This window comes from Argentina silus (assembly GCF_951799395.1).
Source record: "Argentina silus genome assembly, chromosome: 11".
In the NCBI taxonomy this organism is placed as follows: Eukaryota; Metazoa; Chordata; class Actinopteri; order Argentiniformes; family Argentinidae; genus Argentina; species Argentina silus.
In genome coordinates this window covers 14,945,739-14,965,715 of record NC_139665.1, presented here as the reverse complement: position 1 = coordinate 14,965,715, position 19,977 = coordinate 14,945,739, and the positions used below count along the sequence as shown (strand labels likewise).

The 19,977-nt window shown below is 41.6% G+C and overlaps 1 protein-coding gene across 1 annotated transcript; it reads left to right on the top strand.

The window, feature by feature from the left end:
- Positions 1–5,776: 5,776 nt before the first annotated feature.
- On the top strand, positions 5,777–6,562 carry lrrc3b (leucine rich repeat containing 3B; the record flags this gene model as incomplete). The annotated part of the gene is made up of 1 exon (XM_083680264.1): positions 5,777–6,562. One exon carries the CDS (start codon positions 5,777–5,779, stop codon positions 6,560–6,562), a length of 786 nt encoding a protein of 261 aa, XP_083536390.1.
- Between the last annotated feature and the right edge of the window lie 13,415 nt (positions 6,563–19,977).

The following is a 19,977-nucleotide window of genomic DNA, read 5'->3' as shown; positions in this document are numbered from 1 at the left end:
AGGTAATTCTGAAGATCAGAATTCCGCACAGCGGAAGTGTCTTATGACATTTATAAGATGTTATCTCTTACATCTCTTGTGCTGGTACACACTGGTTACACACAGTGCAGTGACCAAACACCTAAATGGTGAATGTTAACATTCCCAATTCATTCCCCTTTCTTCTAGCTCCAAATAATACATCAGATAATTGTCTATTGGCTGGAGAATAATTAGCGACTCAGTCTGCAAGTAGCTGTTACAAAGCATAACCTTTTAAGGGCATTAAGGAAAATGTCTCCATTCAAGGCAGACCTTCTCATATCTCTAGATGACTTGTGTGTGTTTCATTAACCTCTGCTGCACAGTCTATGTAAGCCGTTGACTTAATTTGAGTAAAGAAACAAGAAGTATCATATTAACAGGACTATTTACCTTTTAATAACACTTGTTTGAGGGTTATGGTACATAGGGCATGGAGTGGCCAGAGAAGCCCTAGGTTTAAACCTGCTGGGCGGAAATCCTCTGGTTTATGATGACTCCAGTTGTCTTGAACATGTTTCACATACAGTAGGAAAACCTACTTCGTTTGAATTGTTACAGTACTGATTGTAGAGTCGATGGCACTGCTGGACTCTGGACTTACAACCAACTGAGATGCAGATTTCTCATTTAAAAAACCTATGAGTTTGAATATTATTGTTGACACTGTACCCATCGCCATGGGATCGCCATAGGATCCATCCCAAGAAACTGATTCTTACAATAATTGAATAATACAGTAAGGTGCAATATCCAGTATATGTTATTTATTTATATTTTCCTTTACAGCAGTGTATACATTCAACTTCACATTTTTTCCAATTATTTGCTCCAGCTGCAGCCTATCTGACCACATTTGTATTGTATGTTCGAATGACTATATACTAAATGGCTGATGTGAACGTCATGCCTGTATATGCTATAACTCAAATATGCATTAATCAACACACACTCTTCTTTTTTAACATAGAATAAATTGTCTCATTAAAATGTGAAATGATGAGACAGTGTGGAGACACATAGGACGTGTCCAAACTGAACAATAGCACCTGTCCGTACTTTTACGAGGACGCAAGGGACGAATATATCTGATGATTCGTTATCCAGTATCCAGTCACTGGGGGGACACTGACTATATAGCTACATACACTCAATGAACACTTTATTAGGAACACCTGTACACCTTCTCATAGTGGATGCCTTCATGACCACAACTTTCCCATCTTCTAATGGCTATTTCAGGCATGATAATGCACCATGTCACAAAGCAAAAGTCGTCTCAAGCTGGTTTCATGAACATGACAATGAGTTCAATGTTCTTCAGTGGCCTTCCCAGTCACCGGATCTGAATCCAATAGAACACCTTTGGGATGTGGTAGAACGGGAGATTCACAGCTTGAAAGTGCATCTGAAAAATCTGCAGGAATTGCGTGATGCAAACATTCCATCATGGACCAGAACCTCAAAGGAATGTTTCCAACATCTTGTGGAATCAATGCCACGAAGAATTGAGGCTGTTTTGAGAGCAAAGGGAGGCCCTACCCAGTACTAGTATAGTGTTCCTAATAAAGTGCTCTGTGAGCGTACATTAATCTACTGTATCTCCTCGCGCGCGCTCTACGAGGTGAACACCGCCAATGCTTGTCTCGCGAACCCCTCCCTTGCCAGCTCAGTCACTCATGTTGAATAGGAAAACCTACAAGCAATTGCTAAAATGTAAAATCTAACTGCGACTAATCAACATCTTGGCGAGGATTCTATCTATGAAGATTGCATTCAGATGGTCCATTTAGAATGTCAACGACTGGAATTCGGCTGCCGATGTCTACTGTTTTTACTGCAGGTGAGGGAACATATGTCGCCTGTTGCTCCGTAGGCTATATCAATGAAAATCACACGTCTGTGATTCTCATGTTGGCTTTCCACCTTTTATTTGTATTCGTATGTTCATGAGGTGATTGCATTAGCCGTTCATATATAAAAGCACAATAATTTAGTGCAAAATCGTATTTCTACACTATTTTACATACGAATGTGATTACAGTATAATTTCACGGAGATATTCAATTATTGCTGCCTCTTATTATTCATTTATTACGTTTCATTGCATACGTTTGTTTATTGTAGTCTAAGTAGCCTATATCAAATAATATTAGGATGTTATAGTCATATAATTACTACATGATTGTGCGGTTGTACCCTTGAGCGTTTTACATTTCGACAAAGGACTTCATCCATAGTTCCATGGGTGTCAACCATGCAGCAATGATATAGTTTCATAATGGCAGTGAGCTTTTTCCATATGAAGAAAACAACAGCTGCACCGGTCAGTCAGTAAGAAACCCAGCGCATTCAGCTGGGCGCGGAGGGCATGCTAGTGCGCCGTGCGCTAGAGGAGTTCACCGTGGTTACGAGCAACCTCAGCGGGGAGTCCTTGTTTCCGTCAGCTTAAGTATGAATATGGAAATCATTTCCAATGTTCACTCAGTAAAATAATCACCTGACCTAATTACGTGCTGGCTCAGTATATCTTATTTACCTGGAGAATGTAAAGTTTGACTATTGTCAATGATTGCTCCTGTATTTGTCAGTATATGTTGATTTGATGAACAAACAATGAACTTAATTCAGTGATATGAAATTATGAGGCAAGAAAGTGCTGTTGGACAACATCCATGTTGAATCTCTTGATAATAGTAACCCATTATGATCTTTGCAGGATCATATACATCATGCTGTGGTCAACCAGTAGCTCATGATGAATGATTGGCATAGTCGTGTGTCAGATTCTCTGAAGGCAGAAAGTATTCTCTGAAGGCACGAATGGTGGCCAGATCTGCTTCTGAAATTAATTGATGTATGAAACGTATGCTCTGCCTGACCTCGTAGGGGGGTCATATCAAAGAGCCATTAGTTCTCCTTGAACTCCACACAATTTATATTGAGACGGTTGCTGCTCGCCAGGCTTTCCATACTGATGACTTCAATAATGTTTGATTTATAATTATAACTTCATGATTCATCCCAGTGATTCATCTCCATTTATGATGGAAACTACTACACTTGTAAGATGTGCTTGAAATCACAGGAAATCAAAGCCGCTCTTATAGAAAAAGGGGGAGAAATGTTGAATAGCAGCTACCGTTAGTGCTGTTCACAAAAAAAGCTCATGATTGTGCCTGATTGTGAATAACCTCCCTATTCTGGAGAAGTCTCAAAAGCTACATTATGATTGCAGACTATTTTTGCTGCATTTGAAATCAGCTTTTTGAATAGGATGGTCTTTTGTTCCAGTAGTGATAATGCTTTTTTTTCCTGAATGTCGTGTAGTAGGGGTAGTGGGGTAGTACCCCACTACCACCCCCATAAAACCCTATAATGGCATATATTTACATTTCAGTTATTAGCCAATTATAGAATTCATGGCACAAATGAGTTACTCATTTGTGCCATGTGTTAAAAGGTCTTTACTGCTCCAGTGTGACCACTGACAGACATGCAAGCCGAATGCAGGGGTCATTATTCAGAAATAACTAACTGTTCGGTGTGACTCCGGTGGACATGAAAGCCCTCACGCTCCACTAGTGACATATCCAAACGATCCCCAAGGCCTCTGAAGCTGATGGATTCAAATTCCCTCATTAATTCCAACTGTCTCCTGTGTTGCTTTGCCATATTTCCCCCCTTGCAGATGATTCATGCCATTCAGCCTTTTGGCACTTGTATTTGAACTGCGACTCTTCTCCCTCCCTCCCCAAAGTAAAAACAAGGCACCAGGTACTAACAGCTTGGTTTCTCATTGACCAAATACAACACAAGGCTCCATATCATGTGTTTACTCCAGAGGAGGCTGGTGGCGGTAGAAATCAGAGGACGGGCTCATTGTAATGCATGGAACGGAATGAGGAATGGTATGAAACGTGTATTTCATACCGTTCCTCATTCCGTTCCATGCATTGCAATGAGCCCGTCCTCTGATTTCTACCTCCACCAGCCTCCTCTGATTTACACCCTCTACACCAGCACAGGTTGTTGTATCCTCCAGTATTATGCCTGACTCTAAAGCACAGCAGGTTTTAGCCTGTTGTGTCGGAGCAGAACAGCAGCTGGATAAACAGCACAATGTGGGCCTGTGAGCTGGGCCCGGTCCCTCCATGGGGAAAATGGGCCTCAGAAAACACAGATGCTCCCTCCCCTTCCTCATAGGATCTAATGAACTACACAGGCTGTGAGGAGAGATAGCGCTGCTCCCGATACATGGAGGTTATCCTTATCTCTCTGCCCAGGAATGGGGGAAAAGGGAGCCGCCCATGATGTGAACGATCAGTGTGTTCTGTGTTTCAGAGCTTTTACTGTTAAGCTGCCTATTAATCAGATGCAGAAATGAGATGGAGTCATTTATTTTTTTTATCCGGTGTTATTATTGCTTTTCAAGCTCAGTAATGAATGTGTGCTTGTGAATACCTGAGAGGGATTTGACAGACTTGTGTTAGCATGTGTTGGAAATGCAGGATAAGTGGACTCATCCAGCAGTCACGCCACCCTGGATCTTCTGCTGCCTTGTCTGGGAAGCTATATGGGTTATGCCTGGGTCGATCCTTGGATGGGGGACCAAAACAGGCTGCTGGAGGTGGTGTTGGAGGACCAGTAGATGGCACTCCTCCCTCTGGTCAAGGGACCCCAATGCCCCAGGGCACTGCCTTGCAGAGGTTCCCGTCCATCAGATGAGACCTTAAACCAAGGTCCAGACTCCTGATATGTTAAATGTCCCATGGAATTTATCGCAAGAGTAGACATGTTAACGCAGGTGTCCTGGTTAAATTCGTCCCCTGCTTTCAACTGGGTCATTCACCCCCTCTGTTCACTGTTCCCCAAGTCATTGCTGCAAATGGGAATATGTTCTTTTCAACTTGCCTGGTAAAATAAGGCATACATAAAAGTCAATGTGGTGAAAATAAAGGTTAATGACAGAATAGGGCCACTCTGTACAGCTGAGTTCTACTGTAAGTGAATAACATGTAGATAAAGAGCTGTTTCGAGACTCTGTGCCACAGGAGATAAGTGTTAGAGATAAGTATGAGGGGGACGTGATGGAATTAGTCAGCTGCACTTAGCACCTATCATCCAATGTGTTGTTTTCATCTTCTGTACTAAACGCCTGGGTGCATATTTGTCTTTCTGGGGATACTTCATACTGTACATTTGTCATGATGTGGGTAAACTTCATTGTCCTAGTGTTACCTTTTGTGTTTTAACCCCAGTGATTCGTTGTGTTTTCTGCTAACCTTTTTTGTGCAATATGCTACATGGATGACTATCTACTTCAATAAATATAATACACTGTTTTTGTATCAATAATGATGATACACACACACCCACACAAACATTTAGATTCACAATCACACACACACCCACACACACACACACACACACACACAAACACACACATACACCCACACACACACACACACACAAACATTTAAATTCACAATCACATACACACCCACACACACACACACACACACACACACACACACACACACACACACACACACACACACACACACACACACACACACACACAGTGCTCATGTTTATCTATTTTGTTTCAGGAGCGAGTACAGCATGAGATCATCTGATTCCATTCCCCTGGTAGTCCTGGGCAGACGACGAGGGTTTGTCTCCAGCATGGGGTGTGCATGAGCGGCCGGAGGTCGGGTCGAGGCCCCTGGCGGGATGCTGACGGCTGGTCAGTATGACTCCGCTGGACCTGTGGCTGTCACGCTCCATCCCCATGTGCCTGCTCCTCCAGAGCTTGGTCCTCATGACCCTGTGCTTCCCCTCGGCCAGCATGTGCCCCAAGGGCTGCACCTGCCAACGAGCCGACCCCCTCCTTCACGGCCTCAACGTCACCTGCAGCCAGTCCCGGCTGAAAGAGATCCCCCCGGACCTCCCCGTAGACACAGCCCTGTTAAGGCTGGACCACAACCAGATCAGCGCCGTGCCCGACCGCGCCTTCCAGGGCCTGAGACTCCTGCGAGAGCTCAACCTGTCCCACAACGCTGTGGAGACCCTGGGAGAGGGCGCCTTCGGTGGTGTGGAGGCCACACTGCAGCTGCTGGACCTCTCCCACAACCGCATCACTAGCGTGCACAAGGATGCCTTCGCCCGGCTCAAGGCCCGCGTCCTGGTGGACGACAACCCCTGGCACTGTGACTGCGCCCTCCAGCAGGCGCTGGGCGGCATGGCCCACAACCACGAGGCCGCTGCCCGCGTCCTCTGTCGAAGCTCCGAGCTCCGGGACCAAGAGGGACGGCCCTTCCTGGCGGTGGACACGGACCTCTGCAACCTGGCCAAGCGGACCACCGACTACGCCATGCTGGTGACTATGTTCGGGTGGTTCGCCATGGTCATTTCCTACGTGGTGTATTACGTGCGTCAGAACCAGGAAGACGCTCGACGTCACCTGGAGTACCTCAAGTCCCTTCCCAGCAAGCCCAAGAAGCCCGACGAGGCGGAGGACATCAGCACTGTGGTGTGACCATGCTGGAGAGGTGGCTCTAAACAGAAACAAACCCTTTGATAGAACCCACATTTCTAGTGTTTACTACTGAGTCAAGCTTCAAGATGGAGTGAGTGAGGTTGAAACCTGTTGTGATATTTCTTCTCTTGTGAAATTATTTTTATTTTCGTCCTCCCTTAGGTATGAGTAAAAAAATAATAAATAGAACCATGATGTAGATTAAATATCTAGAGCCTTGCATTGGAAGCCACACCCAATATTGGTCCATTACAGAGTTATGTGTACATGTAAGGTAAGATGACAGTGTTTTATAGTTTTAAAGTTTAAAAAAAAGCTGAAATGCTGTGAGGTTAGAGCTCATCATACATAAACATAAATCTATAGACAATTCAATCAAGCCAAGCTTTTATGTAGTTAGTAAGTTCAGGTTAGAGTTATAGAAGGACATTGTTTGATTTCTAAGACAGACCCAGTAAGATCCAGTAAGATCTTGTGATATCTAGTCTAGGAGCGATTAAAACATTTTAATATCAGGTTTGAATTTTGATAGGTAAAAACCTCCAAATATATTTGTTGGATAAAACTTTTGTAAGGCATCAATTAATGAAACACCTCTCTACACCTCCAAATACATACTTTCTTTAATTTCATTTTAACAAAACTATGGGCCCAAACATTAATCATGACATCACCTTAAATCTCTATTTTGTGAAATAATGAAATCAATGATTTGATCATTCTGAAATCATGATGTCACTGTTGCCAGATTGTTTGTGTAACAGCAGTTGCTTGATTGCTGTACAATACATCTCCATGTCCTTGTACAGTATGTTCTTGGTCTTATGACAAAGTAGATCCATTGCATTTTTGGAGATCTGTGATGGTCCGATGAAGTAGCACCATGGTTTAGGCTAGATGTCAAATGTCCTCCTAAGGAGTCAGGAAATTCAGTGGATTCGTATGTGTTTTGTGGTTAACAGTATCCTCGTCTAGGTTTTTGAAAGTCAATGGCGTCACGTGTTACATGTTAACACAATACATGTATAAGACTTAACAATACATTGTATTAGTTTTCCGTAACCATTATGCATAATCTAAACTCACCAATGCTTCCTGAAATGGAAATTTGAATTCATAAAATGAGTTTCACACAAAGCTTCCTCTCAGCCAAAGTGAAGACAGCTTCTCAAACATGGAGATGGTAGACTGTAATCATTTCAGCTATGAAAGATCAACACAAACACCCCCTTCCAGGCCTGTGTTGAGAATGCAGATGCATGCATCATTTACCTTGCATATAATAACACTCTGTGTACAGTAATGTCCCAGGCAAAGAGAGGAGAGAAAATTGCAGCTGTCATACTTTAAATGGCTTCACTCCCACCACAGACAGCCGCAGGGGTTCAGTAAAACATACCACAGAGAGAGGGGGGGGGGGGTGGAGGGAGATAGACAGAGAGAGAGAGAGAGGGAGAGAGAGGGGGGGGGGGCAGAGAGAGAAAGAGAGAGAGGTCAAGAAAAGGAGAGAGAGGGAAGGAGGGAGACAGACTAATGCCATTGTAGGAGAAAGACGACAGATGGAATAAGATAAGAATATGAGGTAATGTAAGATATAGAATATGAATGTTTACATGGTGATAAAGCCAGAGTTTTTCTAGGAAAATACAAGTTGGCTACTTACACTCCTCCAAATTATGCTACTGCACATCTACAAGTTAATTAGTGGATATGATATGAGCACGGGTAGTTGCAAGACATAAGAATACAATTAAATGTAAATAGGATCATTGTTGTCATTTGAGACGGTACCTTAAATCCCTTTAAATAGTTGTATTTGAATGTTGCTACAGCCGTTTGCCTTGTCTCGTAGATGCAACCTCATCTATTCATAAAGGGATCAGGAGCAGTCTTTCAATGCATGTACCGCAAATGAAGCACAGTGTAGCCAAGGACGCGGGAGAATTTCTAAGTGCCTGAAATACCTCTCTCACACTTTTGTTTCTCATTTCAAGACACATCATTTCACGTGAGTCGAACATGAAAGCACTGCTTTTGCAGTCAAACGTATCTGCATTCTGGAATACTTTTATGTCCAGAATATTTTTTTCCGAACCAACACTGAGGACAATTCAACAGTATTTTTGCTTTGACGGAGCTGAAGAATTGAAATATGACAGTCATAACATCATATCTTCATAATATCACACTCTCTCACAAAAACAAAGCAACATTTTGATTTATTTTCAAGACCTAGCACTGACGAACATCATAACATTGTAAAGGCATGTCATAGAAGGAAATAAAGGAAATGTGAACACTTCTCATGGTTGGATGGTTTATTTTCTATTTTGGGATGGGCTGAACATCCTTAATGTGCTGTGGACATGATATATGGTGTACCACAGGTGTTTCTGTTTCCTAATCCTGGTCCTGGGGACTCCAGCAAGGGACAGCTGGTGTGCATGTAGTTTCTAGTTCAGCACTTACACACCTGAGCCTTTGGTTGGTTGGTTCAATCAGGAGTGTCAGTACTGGGCTAGTGCAATGATGCGCAACCCTGGTGGCATCCCAGGAACTACGCTTTTACCCTATCATATCATTGGGATTGGAGAGAACACCCATTGGACAACGTAACGATTATTTATTTACTTATTACTAACCAAAGAGGCGCTACAGTACAATATTGTCTGATATAGTACTTGCTTTTTCAATAACATTCTGACACTGGGGGGTTTACAGTTGGTGTGCTGGACAGTTATACTGGTCTCTTATGAACATTAGTCACAGAGCAGTGAGATCCCATGTATTGAGTTATGAGTTATGAGGTGTTTTTTTACTGTATGATGTGCCACAAACACTGTCTTATTGCCAGTGGATAAATCATTGTGCTATCACCTGAGCCCACTGGGATATTACAACGGATAACAGCAACACAGCCCGCAACATGGTCATACGTGTTGCAATTCACGACAACACGTGTAGCACATACACTTAGCAGCCATTCACATTTCTGCCAAACAACATGTTTTCTTTATTAATAATGACATTCAATATTCTTATGTTCTATTTGCATATGACAGTAACATCAGTGCTTAAATGCAAAGTACGGCAGCATGAATAAGGCATGTCCTTAAAACTGACACAGAGTCCAATCAGGGCTGTATTGCAGCGAAGACAATAGCGTTTGAAGCGAGACAAGAGGCCGCTTGTCAGAGGTTCCCTAAAAGCACCAACGCTGCCATACATGAGTGCTCCTGTCGGTCTGAAAACAATTACTTGCCTTTTTTCTCAGACACAGCCACATCTGTTCAATTGCTGCCCTCCGTCTGCATTTAAAGCTTGGATGCCCATTATGAACTGTCTTCTGAATTATAAACTGTCACAGGCCTAAAATTAGACCTTAGACTTGGTCTATTTTTAAACCAGACTAGGTACACCCGGAGTCATGCTTCATGGTCACAACCCCCCCCCCCCCCCCCCCCCCTCCTATCCTCCCCAGAGAGGCTGTTCAGGACATATGATGAACGGAAGTCAAACTTTTCAGGCATTTCGTTATTATGAACTTCTTTTTCATTGAAGGCTTAAAATACAAAATATGTTCTTGCCCAACATATGCAGATGAATAAACTAATCCTCAATCAGCAATCTGGACTTTCCGTGGGCCTTCATTTGTTGATATCTTTTTGTATGGATCATCAGTTTATCTCACTATCCATCTTTCATCAAGAAGTATTTGTTGGGAGAGAGATGTCAAACACAGACAGTTTTACTGTAAAATAGTCCCCCTTGATCTTTAATTTTTTTAAATTCAACATAAAATAGACAGCTCGATACTTGAATTCAAATCATTCAGACGCTGAAGCTTCTGTACAAAAGCTGCAACCTGCCATTCTTTGTCAGGATACTTTTCTAAGGTAAAATGCTGGGTTTATTGTATTATTTATAGGATAAATGTAATTATACATCAGTGTTGTGATGTGCAGGGCAATAGCTTGGATGCCTGTGCCACTGTATCAATTAGCCAAGCTGTTGTTGAACTATGTGAAAGGCAACATTGTGACGTCATTGAACTTAGAGGCAGACTCAGATCTTCTTTCTCAAGTCAATCTTCAAAAGAAAGATGGAGCCTTATTTCAAGGTTGTTCTTCCTTGCATGAGGAATTAGTCCCCGGGTTACACAGACCTAGTAAGATTGACGTTGAAGCATGGGTTTGAGTTTTGCTTGTTATTTCCCATTAGTTTCAAGTTTATTGTTACGTCTCATACACAAGTGCAGGGGGTAAAATTCTTTGGCTCGGTTCCATGACAGTGCAGCATACAAAATACAAATAATATAATAATACAAATAATACAATACGCAGTAGTGCAATGAAATAGGACAAGACAATAAGTGACATAGTACAATATAAGTGAGACAGTTGGACAGTGACGATTGTGACCATCACAATAAAGTTTAAAAAAAAAAAGCGTGCAAACAATACAGAAGTTTAATACAGCATGTCATCGTCCTTTCTCTGGTTCTTTGCCACCAGTCTGTTGACATTCACTCCCAGTACAGTATATGCCTCTGTCCAGTAGCAGAGGCCCTGTTGCATCACTCATCAGAATATAGAGGCAGCTAAAACATTAAATCTGATGTGTTTTAATTTCCTCAGGGTGTCTGAAGGGGAGGCTTGGTGTGATTTCTTATCTCCCCATGCATATTGCACACCATTCCAGCAGAGCTAGCAGGACCTGGGTAATCACAGTCAATCATTTTGGCTGGGGTATGTGACTCGTGTTACATTTATAAAGGCAGTCATTCAAGACGATCATCAAAATCATTCAGGGCATCAATACAATTCATGGCGAGTCTTTACGGGGCATGTCTTTGTCTGAACGTCATAAAATGTTTTATGGTGTTTTCATTCCTGATTTAAAGACCCATATGTCTACATTTGTTTTTCCACTATCAAGCTAAACCACAAACGATGTGTTTGTTCCACATATACATTGCATTTATCAGTGCTTTCTCCTTCAGTGTTTGCCATTTGCTTATCACTCCCTGTACATGATTATGCCATGTAAATACGTTGATAACACTGGTATCTGATTTATGTTGGGGCAATACAAATTAGCATCCCCTCTGTAAAACAAAATTATTTCTCCCAGGATTAAACTAATTTTGGTATCTCCTACGGTCCTTACAGACGTGTCAGTCAGTATCTCCCTTGTCTCACTGTTGTGTCACAATCTTCCCCTACATTACTGCCGTCTGCTTGATTAATGAGCCTGTTGCCTCTGTTCATTATTGAATTGATTTTAAATAAACTAAAGAGATTCATATTGAATAAAAGGGGCCTATCGGACTCATGATAATGAGGGAGCCCAATTTCAAATGCCAAAAAATCCATCAAAGAGAGTTAGGGATGTTATTGTATTGTTAAGAAAATCAGCTAATCAAATGAGTTTAGTGATAAGAATAGGGATTTCCCCCTTTGAACACTTGGTAAAGTACATTAAAATACCTATATATTTGTGTATACCCCTATAACAAAGCTATGCCAAAACAGCCATACGGTATTCAGTGCTGTAGCAAAACACAGTAAAATCCTCTGATATGTTCAATGATGTTTTAATCTATAATATTTGTTTAAGACAAGGGCAAACACTGACAACATTCCTCAAATACACACTCTTGTGATTTGTTTCGTGAGGGGAAAATTTTGGTCATCCACTGTGGCCCTGTGAGAAACATTTACATTTACATTCACACACACACACACACACACACACACACACACACACACACACACACACACACACACACACACACACACACACACCCACCCACACACAGTCAGAGGAGGAATGGTTCAGAGGTCAGCGAGTCTGGAGCACACTTGGTCAGGTGGCAGAATCCAGTGGCAGGTCCTGTCAGCTGTGCTCTTTAAATACCCCTCCTTAGGGCATCGCCTGCCATACACTCAGGCCCTCCCTCTGCCTGCTAGGTGACATCATGCCCTCTGGTTACCGTGGTTTTCTAGGTTGGCATCCACTGTGGGGGATGTCATTTTCAACTAAGAGGCTTTTCCCTTCTTTTTTCCTCATCGCATCGATGTTATTCCCCTAGGCAACATATCTACCTCTGAGTTTCCCTCCTTTAGTTTTATTACTAAGCATGTGCAGGCAGAGGAAGATTGCAATACAAATAACTTACCAACAATGATACATATATAAGAGGTGTGGTTGATGTTCCTTCATGTCCTTAATGTGTCATCATGTCAAATGAACATGGAACAGGTAAAGAACACGGAACAGGTAAAGAACATGGAACAGGTAAAGAACACGGAACAGGTAAAGAGCATGGAACAGGTAAAGAACACGGAACAGGTAAAGAACACGGAACAGGTAAAGAACACGGAACAGGTCATGCTACCCCAGCCTCAAGAGGTTACTAGCCATAGAAGGAATAAACAGTCAACCTTATGGAGACACAATCATCACGACACATGTTGTGAACCCACTGTGGTATGATACATACTGTACTGTATCTTGAGATAGTCCAGAGGGTGGTCGCCTCAGACAAAACCTTAGCTTTATGGTTTTTATGATGAGCTGTATGGTCTGATTTAACCAAACATCAGAGAATCAGCCTTGTTCTGAAGACTGTTTCTTGTGCCCAATCAGGCAACACTGCAGACACTGCCTGGATTTGGTGTAAGATTATTGTCTTGACAAGACCATCAACAGGTCATTTTCTCTCTGCCACCTATTCACCAGCACAGGAATCTCTGTGTCTATCTTTTAAATGAGGCACGAAGCACAGCATGCCTTTATCGTGTAAGATGAATGATATCACAGAAGGATTTTCAGTAACACTTTCAATGAGGAACACACATATGTAGCATTTTAACTCATTATAGATATAGTACGTATGATGCCTTATAATGTCTTCATAATATATTGAAATATGTTATGACTGTCTATAAGGCATTTTATTTCATTGATCCTGAGCTAACTGATGATAGATTATATAATAACTGATGATGAGATTATATAAGACATTATAATGTTGTCAAACACGCTCATAACAAGTCTTATAATGGGCTATGAAGACATTATAAAAAAAAAGAAAGAAAGTGTTACAACGTTGTCGGTCAATCTCTCTGTTATGAGTATGTTGGCATACTAACCAAAGCCTTTTCCTCTTTCATAAGAGATTATGAAAGACTGGGAGTCTGCCTAAGTTAGTACAACCCCAACTCCACCATGGTAAGTGCCATCTATAAAGGGTTTATAAAGGGTTAATGAAACAGTAATAATGACTAATTAAGTTAACTGATGATCTGTAAACAAACATTCTAATGTTTATTAAGATAGCTCTTGCTAAAGTTACACATACTGTATCTATCATGCCATTAGAAACAAACATAATTTATTCACAGTTATTACACATTCAGAGTAAATGGCTCGATAAGAGTCTGGGTAGTGTTTTCCTCTGTGACGCAATTCGCTCCTGGCATATCAACAAAGGTTGCAAAGGTCCTTAATGAGTGCTAACACGTAGCCATGTTTTAATACCTCTGAGGTGATAACAGTGAGAGTATAAATTAAACCGTAGGGAAGTTGGTGCGTTGGAATTATGAAAAAGCAACATAGTTTTAATTGGCATGAATAATCCCATCAAATGGCGTGGAGATGAAAGTTGTCACGTAATACGTAGACAGAACTGCTTTATACCTTATCTGAGCACAGCAGCCAGGGCACACTATGCTGGTGGTGCCAGCCAGGGAGAGACGTCACACCAACTTGCATATGTTTGAAGCAGGCGAGACACAGTTTAATACACATAGGCTAAAGTACAGTACAAACTAGTTGTGTGGGGGTGTGTGTGTGTGTGTGTGTGTGTGTGTGTGTGTGTGTGTGTGTGTGTGTGTGTGTGTGTGTGTGTGTGACCTTTTGAAAGCAGCAAGCCTGGTACTACTAACCTAGCATGGCCCCTTTGAGAAAGACAAAGCTGCAGTAGATACTGTACCACAGCATAACACTGAGGTTAAAGGTTACTTTTAAAGTTCAAATACTTCTAAAGTATGTGTATACCTCTGTTGTGACAGACATGTTGGCATAGCAACATGTTCACCATGTCCATAAGGCTGGACGTGCACAGGTCTTTGGGCTTCACTGTCCACTGCTATTGTGATACCATAAAGGCCTCTCTCTCTCTCTCTTGCTTAAATGTCATCCTGTTGAAGACGTGCTTTGTCTGGATTCTCAGAAATTCTTGAACCTAAAATGACCCTAAAATCCTCAGTTCACCCCAAAATGAGGAAAGTCTAAATGAATCTCTTGCTACAGTACCTGTCTATTCTGGAGGTATTGTCTGACTTTATGTAGGCTACATACTGTATTTCAGTGATTATGATCATTACAACTACACACCACCCATCAGTCAGTGTGCCTTATTTGCCATCTTAAAGGGATGGTTCAGCCTATTTTCATGTTGAGGTGAAATATCATCTCACCCTGAGTTGTCCTCATATGCCACTAGTGAAAGCTTCTCTGGTTCTCTGTTCTCTACTTTGCTACCGCAGCACAGGCTTACAGTTAGCAGCCTCCTCTCCAACAGACAGGATTTTGACAGTACTTAGTTTAGCATCGTTGAAATTACATGCCAAAATCTTCTCCGGGAAACCTCAAACATCCGTCAAAATCCCGTCTATTGGAGAAGGCGCTGCTAACTGTTAGCCTGTGCTGCTGTAGCAAAGTGGAGAACGGAGAACCAGAGAAGCTTTCACTACTGGTCTAGGAGGATAATATAATGAGGATAATATAATCCAATTTGGCTTTGAGAGGTATTCATGTCAATCATGTTCAACCTTTGCCCCTACAGTTATCACCTAACCTTATTCTCCTCTGGATACTCTTGGTTCTGCTGAATGAGAGCTTAATGTACCACAGATGACCTGAAGTAACCTTAGAACTGCTCGTACGTGGAGAGTATGGAGTGATGCTGTTTTTAGTCTTTTTTCACACCAGCAGACTGCAGACACTTGCCTAGTTTCTCTCACCCTCTCATGTTCATCTTCACAACCTCCTCAAGGCTCAGGAGAACCCAAGAGGTGTGAAACCTCATTAGAATAATCAGTTAAACTCTGTGTTGTGTTTGACGTGCTGAGTTCACTGTCTGTGTTAGGTGAAAGGAAACATGACATTGTCGGTGAATGAAGCAATGACCATCGTGAACCTGATGTTTGGCCTTGCCGTACTGTATGAAATAGGAACATTAAGAGTTAATGCTGCTCAAATGTGAGACAAAGCAAAGTGGAGAACAGTGAGGGAGCACAGTGTAGTATTAAGAATGCAAATTCAAAGAACTTTATTTATTTATTGTATTCATTTTGAAAGAAGCATTATTTATCTGAGTGAGGAGCATGTGTGTGGAACGTCCTGAAAAAGGGGTGGAAGTTGGTGTACATTTTGATGTAGAGGGGGTTTGAGGAGGATAAATGTCGTCATACAAGATTCCTGGTGTCCGGATCAATATCTTTGAAATACCACAGTGAATATGCACCATATTGATCTTGACAATAGAGGTGGAAGTTGCACATGTGTCCTTTGAGGTGAGTATCACCTCCTGTTTTCCCTGATCCAGGGGAAGCTGGTGTAGGTCGAAATTGGAGGACGGGCTCATTGTAATGCATGGAATGGAGACCCTGACTTCATGACATTGTAAGAGGAGCTGCAAACTGACACCTGTCTGAAACATCTTGAGGAACAAGAATGGTGACTGATAGTTGCTGTACATTCTAATGAGGACACAGTACAGTATAGATTTTCTTGGGAGGTTCTATAAATGTACCATTTCAGAAAGCAGCGGCTTATTTGCCGTTAACTTGCAAAATAGCAATAATGTCTCATTACACACCGTCAGCTCATGAATATGAGAAAAGAGATTCCAGGATGAAATACTTTGCATCTGTCAATGTCTGTGGCAAGTCTCTCACAGAGGCATGACTACGAGAAGGCACACACACACAACACAACATCATACCTTGTTGAATGAATGCTCACATAATACCATAAATATGTTATATCATGTTGTATACCACCTAGTACATCTACATGGTGCCTTTGCAGTCAGAGCACACAATGATGTCCTATGATTGACATAAATATATGTATTTCACTATATGCTTTTTAAAGTATACACATTCATCCTCAGTATCTATGTCTATTTAAAGGGGCAATCTGGGATTGGTACATACATTTTTGGACTTTTAAATTAATGATATAGAGCCATTGATACTTGAAGAATATAACTTATAAACGGCTAAAAGTAAAGACTTGTTTTACTCCATTGTTTGTAAACAATTTAATTGGAAACAAACATAGTATAGCTTCAAAACAGGGTTAAAACTATAATTTTGATCTCATGGATGGTCAGTCCTTGAATCCAAAGCACTGTATATGAATTTGAGAGTGATTAATTTCTTCCTGCCCCATTCCATAGCTGTTTACCAAAAAAGTGGCGGGGAAACCACTTTGTTTTTGTTTGAATTCCAGATTGCCCCTTTAAAAGAAAGTGAACTACCACCCAATAGAGGTTGTAAATAAGATTACGTCAAGACACTGACTTCACTGGAAAAAAAGTGAGACAACTCAGCCAAACCAGGAATCTATCGATGTCTAACCTCACTGACTGACTTCAGCTTTCGGTAATTAGACTTGATTTACTGTAACAGCTTCTGTATTTTATACGTTTTGCTTGTTAATGCCTTAAACCATTATCTTAAAAGTTGATGTCATTCCAAACTCCCGTCCCCAACCCCACCACCTTCCCCATTATGATTCTTCCTTGTGGACTGATATTTGACATGTAATTTCATAGAGTTGAACAGGAGGCATCAGAGGAATGGCAGTTTTGAGCCAAAGCGGGGCTCAATCCTTCTCCCCCTGAATAAAATTAACAACTGTTGGTTTAATTGTTGACATGAAGGAAGAATGCCAACTTCGCCCCCATTAAAAACAACATGCAAAAAATGTCCCTTGTGCAGCTCTGACAGCAACTGTTCAGGAACTGAAGATCAACAACTCTCCTTCTGAACAAGCGACAATTTGGGCATTTTTTCTTTCTTTCAGGGGACTTGTTTCGGTTTGTTGATCATTAGATTCACAACTGTCTTTGAGGTCTATTGAGAGGAATATGTAAATGCAGATGGGCCACTGTTTGTTGAGAAATCCTTCTGTTTGCTTTCATGTGTGATTTGGGCAGCTTGTTAGCCGAGAGCTCTCACAGCTCTGCAGCAGAACGCCTTGGCAGTTGGCACAAAAATGGCACAAAGAGTTGTCTGTCTGACAGTGCAAGATCTTGCTTAGAAACGGAATTCTTGTGTGGCTTTACTTTCCATACAGAGTGCATTGCGTTTCTATTGTCTTTGCTTGCTGTCTCTTGTTTGAAAAGACTTCCATGATTAATTATTTCTCAGACACAGGGGAATGTCAGCATCATTAAGTTAATAAATGTATGCCTGGTGGGAGTTTCTGAGGCAAGATTATACCTTGGATCTCATGGGACCAGACAACAAGGGTAAAGCAATGTTAGATATGAAGACATTAATTAAAACAAATTAGCCCCGCCATATGAGCACCCGTTGTGGTGTGACACTGTCAATGTATGTGCATATTGCCAATTGACATAAGCCTATTGCTTGTGGAGTTCCTCTGTGTTCTTTCATTTTATGTATTCCATCCTATTTTACCTATGAAGCTTTTGGTTCCTTTACATAGCAAAGTTCTGAGGGATAAATACTTCATTAGCATACTCACATGCTTTTCTCATAGGGACCAACGAGACATGGCTATAAACAGGATCATGCTAAGCTATGTTTATCCCCGTGTCAGTACTGAGCTTATGGCCACCCTCTATCACGACTCCCCATTATAGTGTACAGCCAAGGGTGCATGAAGATTGTAAGTGCTGTGGAACGAAAGCACTTTTGAGTCGCACTTGGTTCACACATAGTGTACAAGAATTAGTAAGCGGTTCTGCCTATATACTGCATGTCCTTTGAGCTGTCTTCAAGATAGTAACTTTTCATGTCTGTAAATCATGACTAATCTGTTTATGTTTTGGGTTGTTGGATGTGATCTGCGAACGAGGAGGGAGGGCTAAGGGCCTGAGCAAAGCAACATCTGGAGAAATCGGCAGCTCTCTGACTTAATAGGCTATAGTTTATAGTCCCTACGACCAACTTCACCACTCTCCTCCTGGTTTCAAAAAGAGGTCTACTCAAAAGATCTTTAATCTCAATGAAGAATGGATATGTTCAATTATTTTTTAAAGAAGCCTGGAATGGGCTAATGGTTATTCTAGGGACACCCTTTGGTTTTTAATCATGTTGAACACCCCTGGGCATCTAGGATCCATGTCTTTCCTCAAGCTTTTGATGTGAAAACTGGGTCTCCTGATAGATTCATGGAACTGAAGTGAACCGAAGCAGGTAGGCCTATAGGATAACTGTGAGTTGTCACTGCGTTCCTCTTCAACCCATCCACTAACTACTAATGTGTGTACCGTGCCTCGTATAACACACATAAAAAGCAGCTCAACGCACATAAAAGCAGCTCAGCCTGAGGGAAATCAACTGGAGAAACGTCTTAACTGTGGATGAAACACAAAAACTCCCTCCGATGGAAATCAATAATGACAACAAGGCTTTTTATGTCCAACTCAGGGAAACTTCAAAGCCAGCTTTCTGTGTTGCTGGAACCGGTACCCAGGCACAAGCTGAATTTACAGTGACAAATGTATTCATATACAGACAAAGAGGTGTCTCATGTGAAAACAAATCAACGGGTGTAAATACAGGCTCTATAAATGCTTGCTCTCTCCTCTCAGCTTGAGAAAACACCACAGTGAACCACATTTTGCTAGTTAGTGTTATTTATAGTTAGTTAGTGTTATATATTTGAGGCATACAGTAACTGTATAAAGTTCTAAAAATAATGTGAATTACCGATGCTAACTCTGCTAAATTCTGACCTGACCATGTCACTGGAATTCCATGTGAAGTGTCCAACATCCTCAATTAAGTGTTTTCTTCTTTTTTTCAAGAAATAAGAGATGACAATTTAACATTTGCAAGGATCAACCTTGATCTTGGATAACGCAGCCCCAGTAAATTGTGCTTAGCCTCAGTTGATAACAAATAGTTACTAATGCATTCGGTTTTATGCCTCTTGGAATGAACGTCCCCACATAAACAAGTAGGCTTGAAGGAATTCAGGGATCTTTGGAGGAAATTGATGTTCTTCTCCCAGTTTAAGGAGACCAGGAGAGGTCCATGCAGATCATGCATTCTACAATCAAGAACTTGACAGACAGGCAGCCAGCCAGCCAGTCAGGCAGCCAACCAGCCAGCCAGATAGGTATTACAGAAGACAGTGCACTG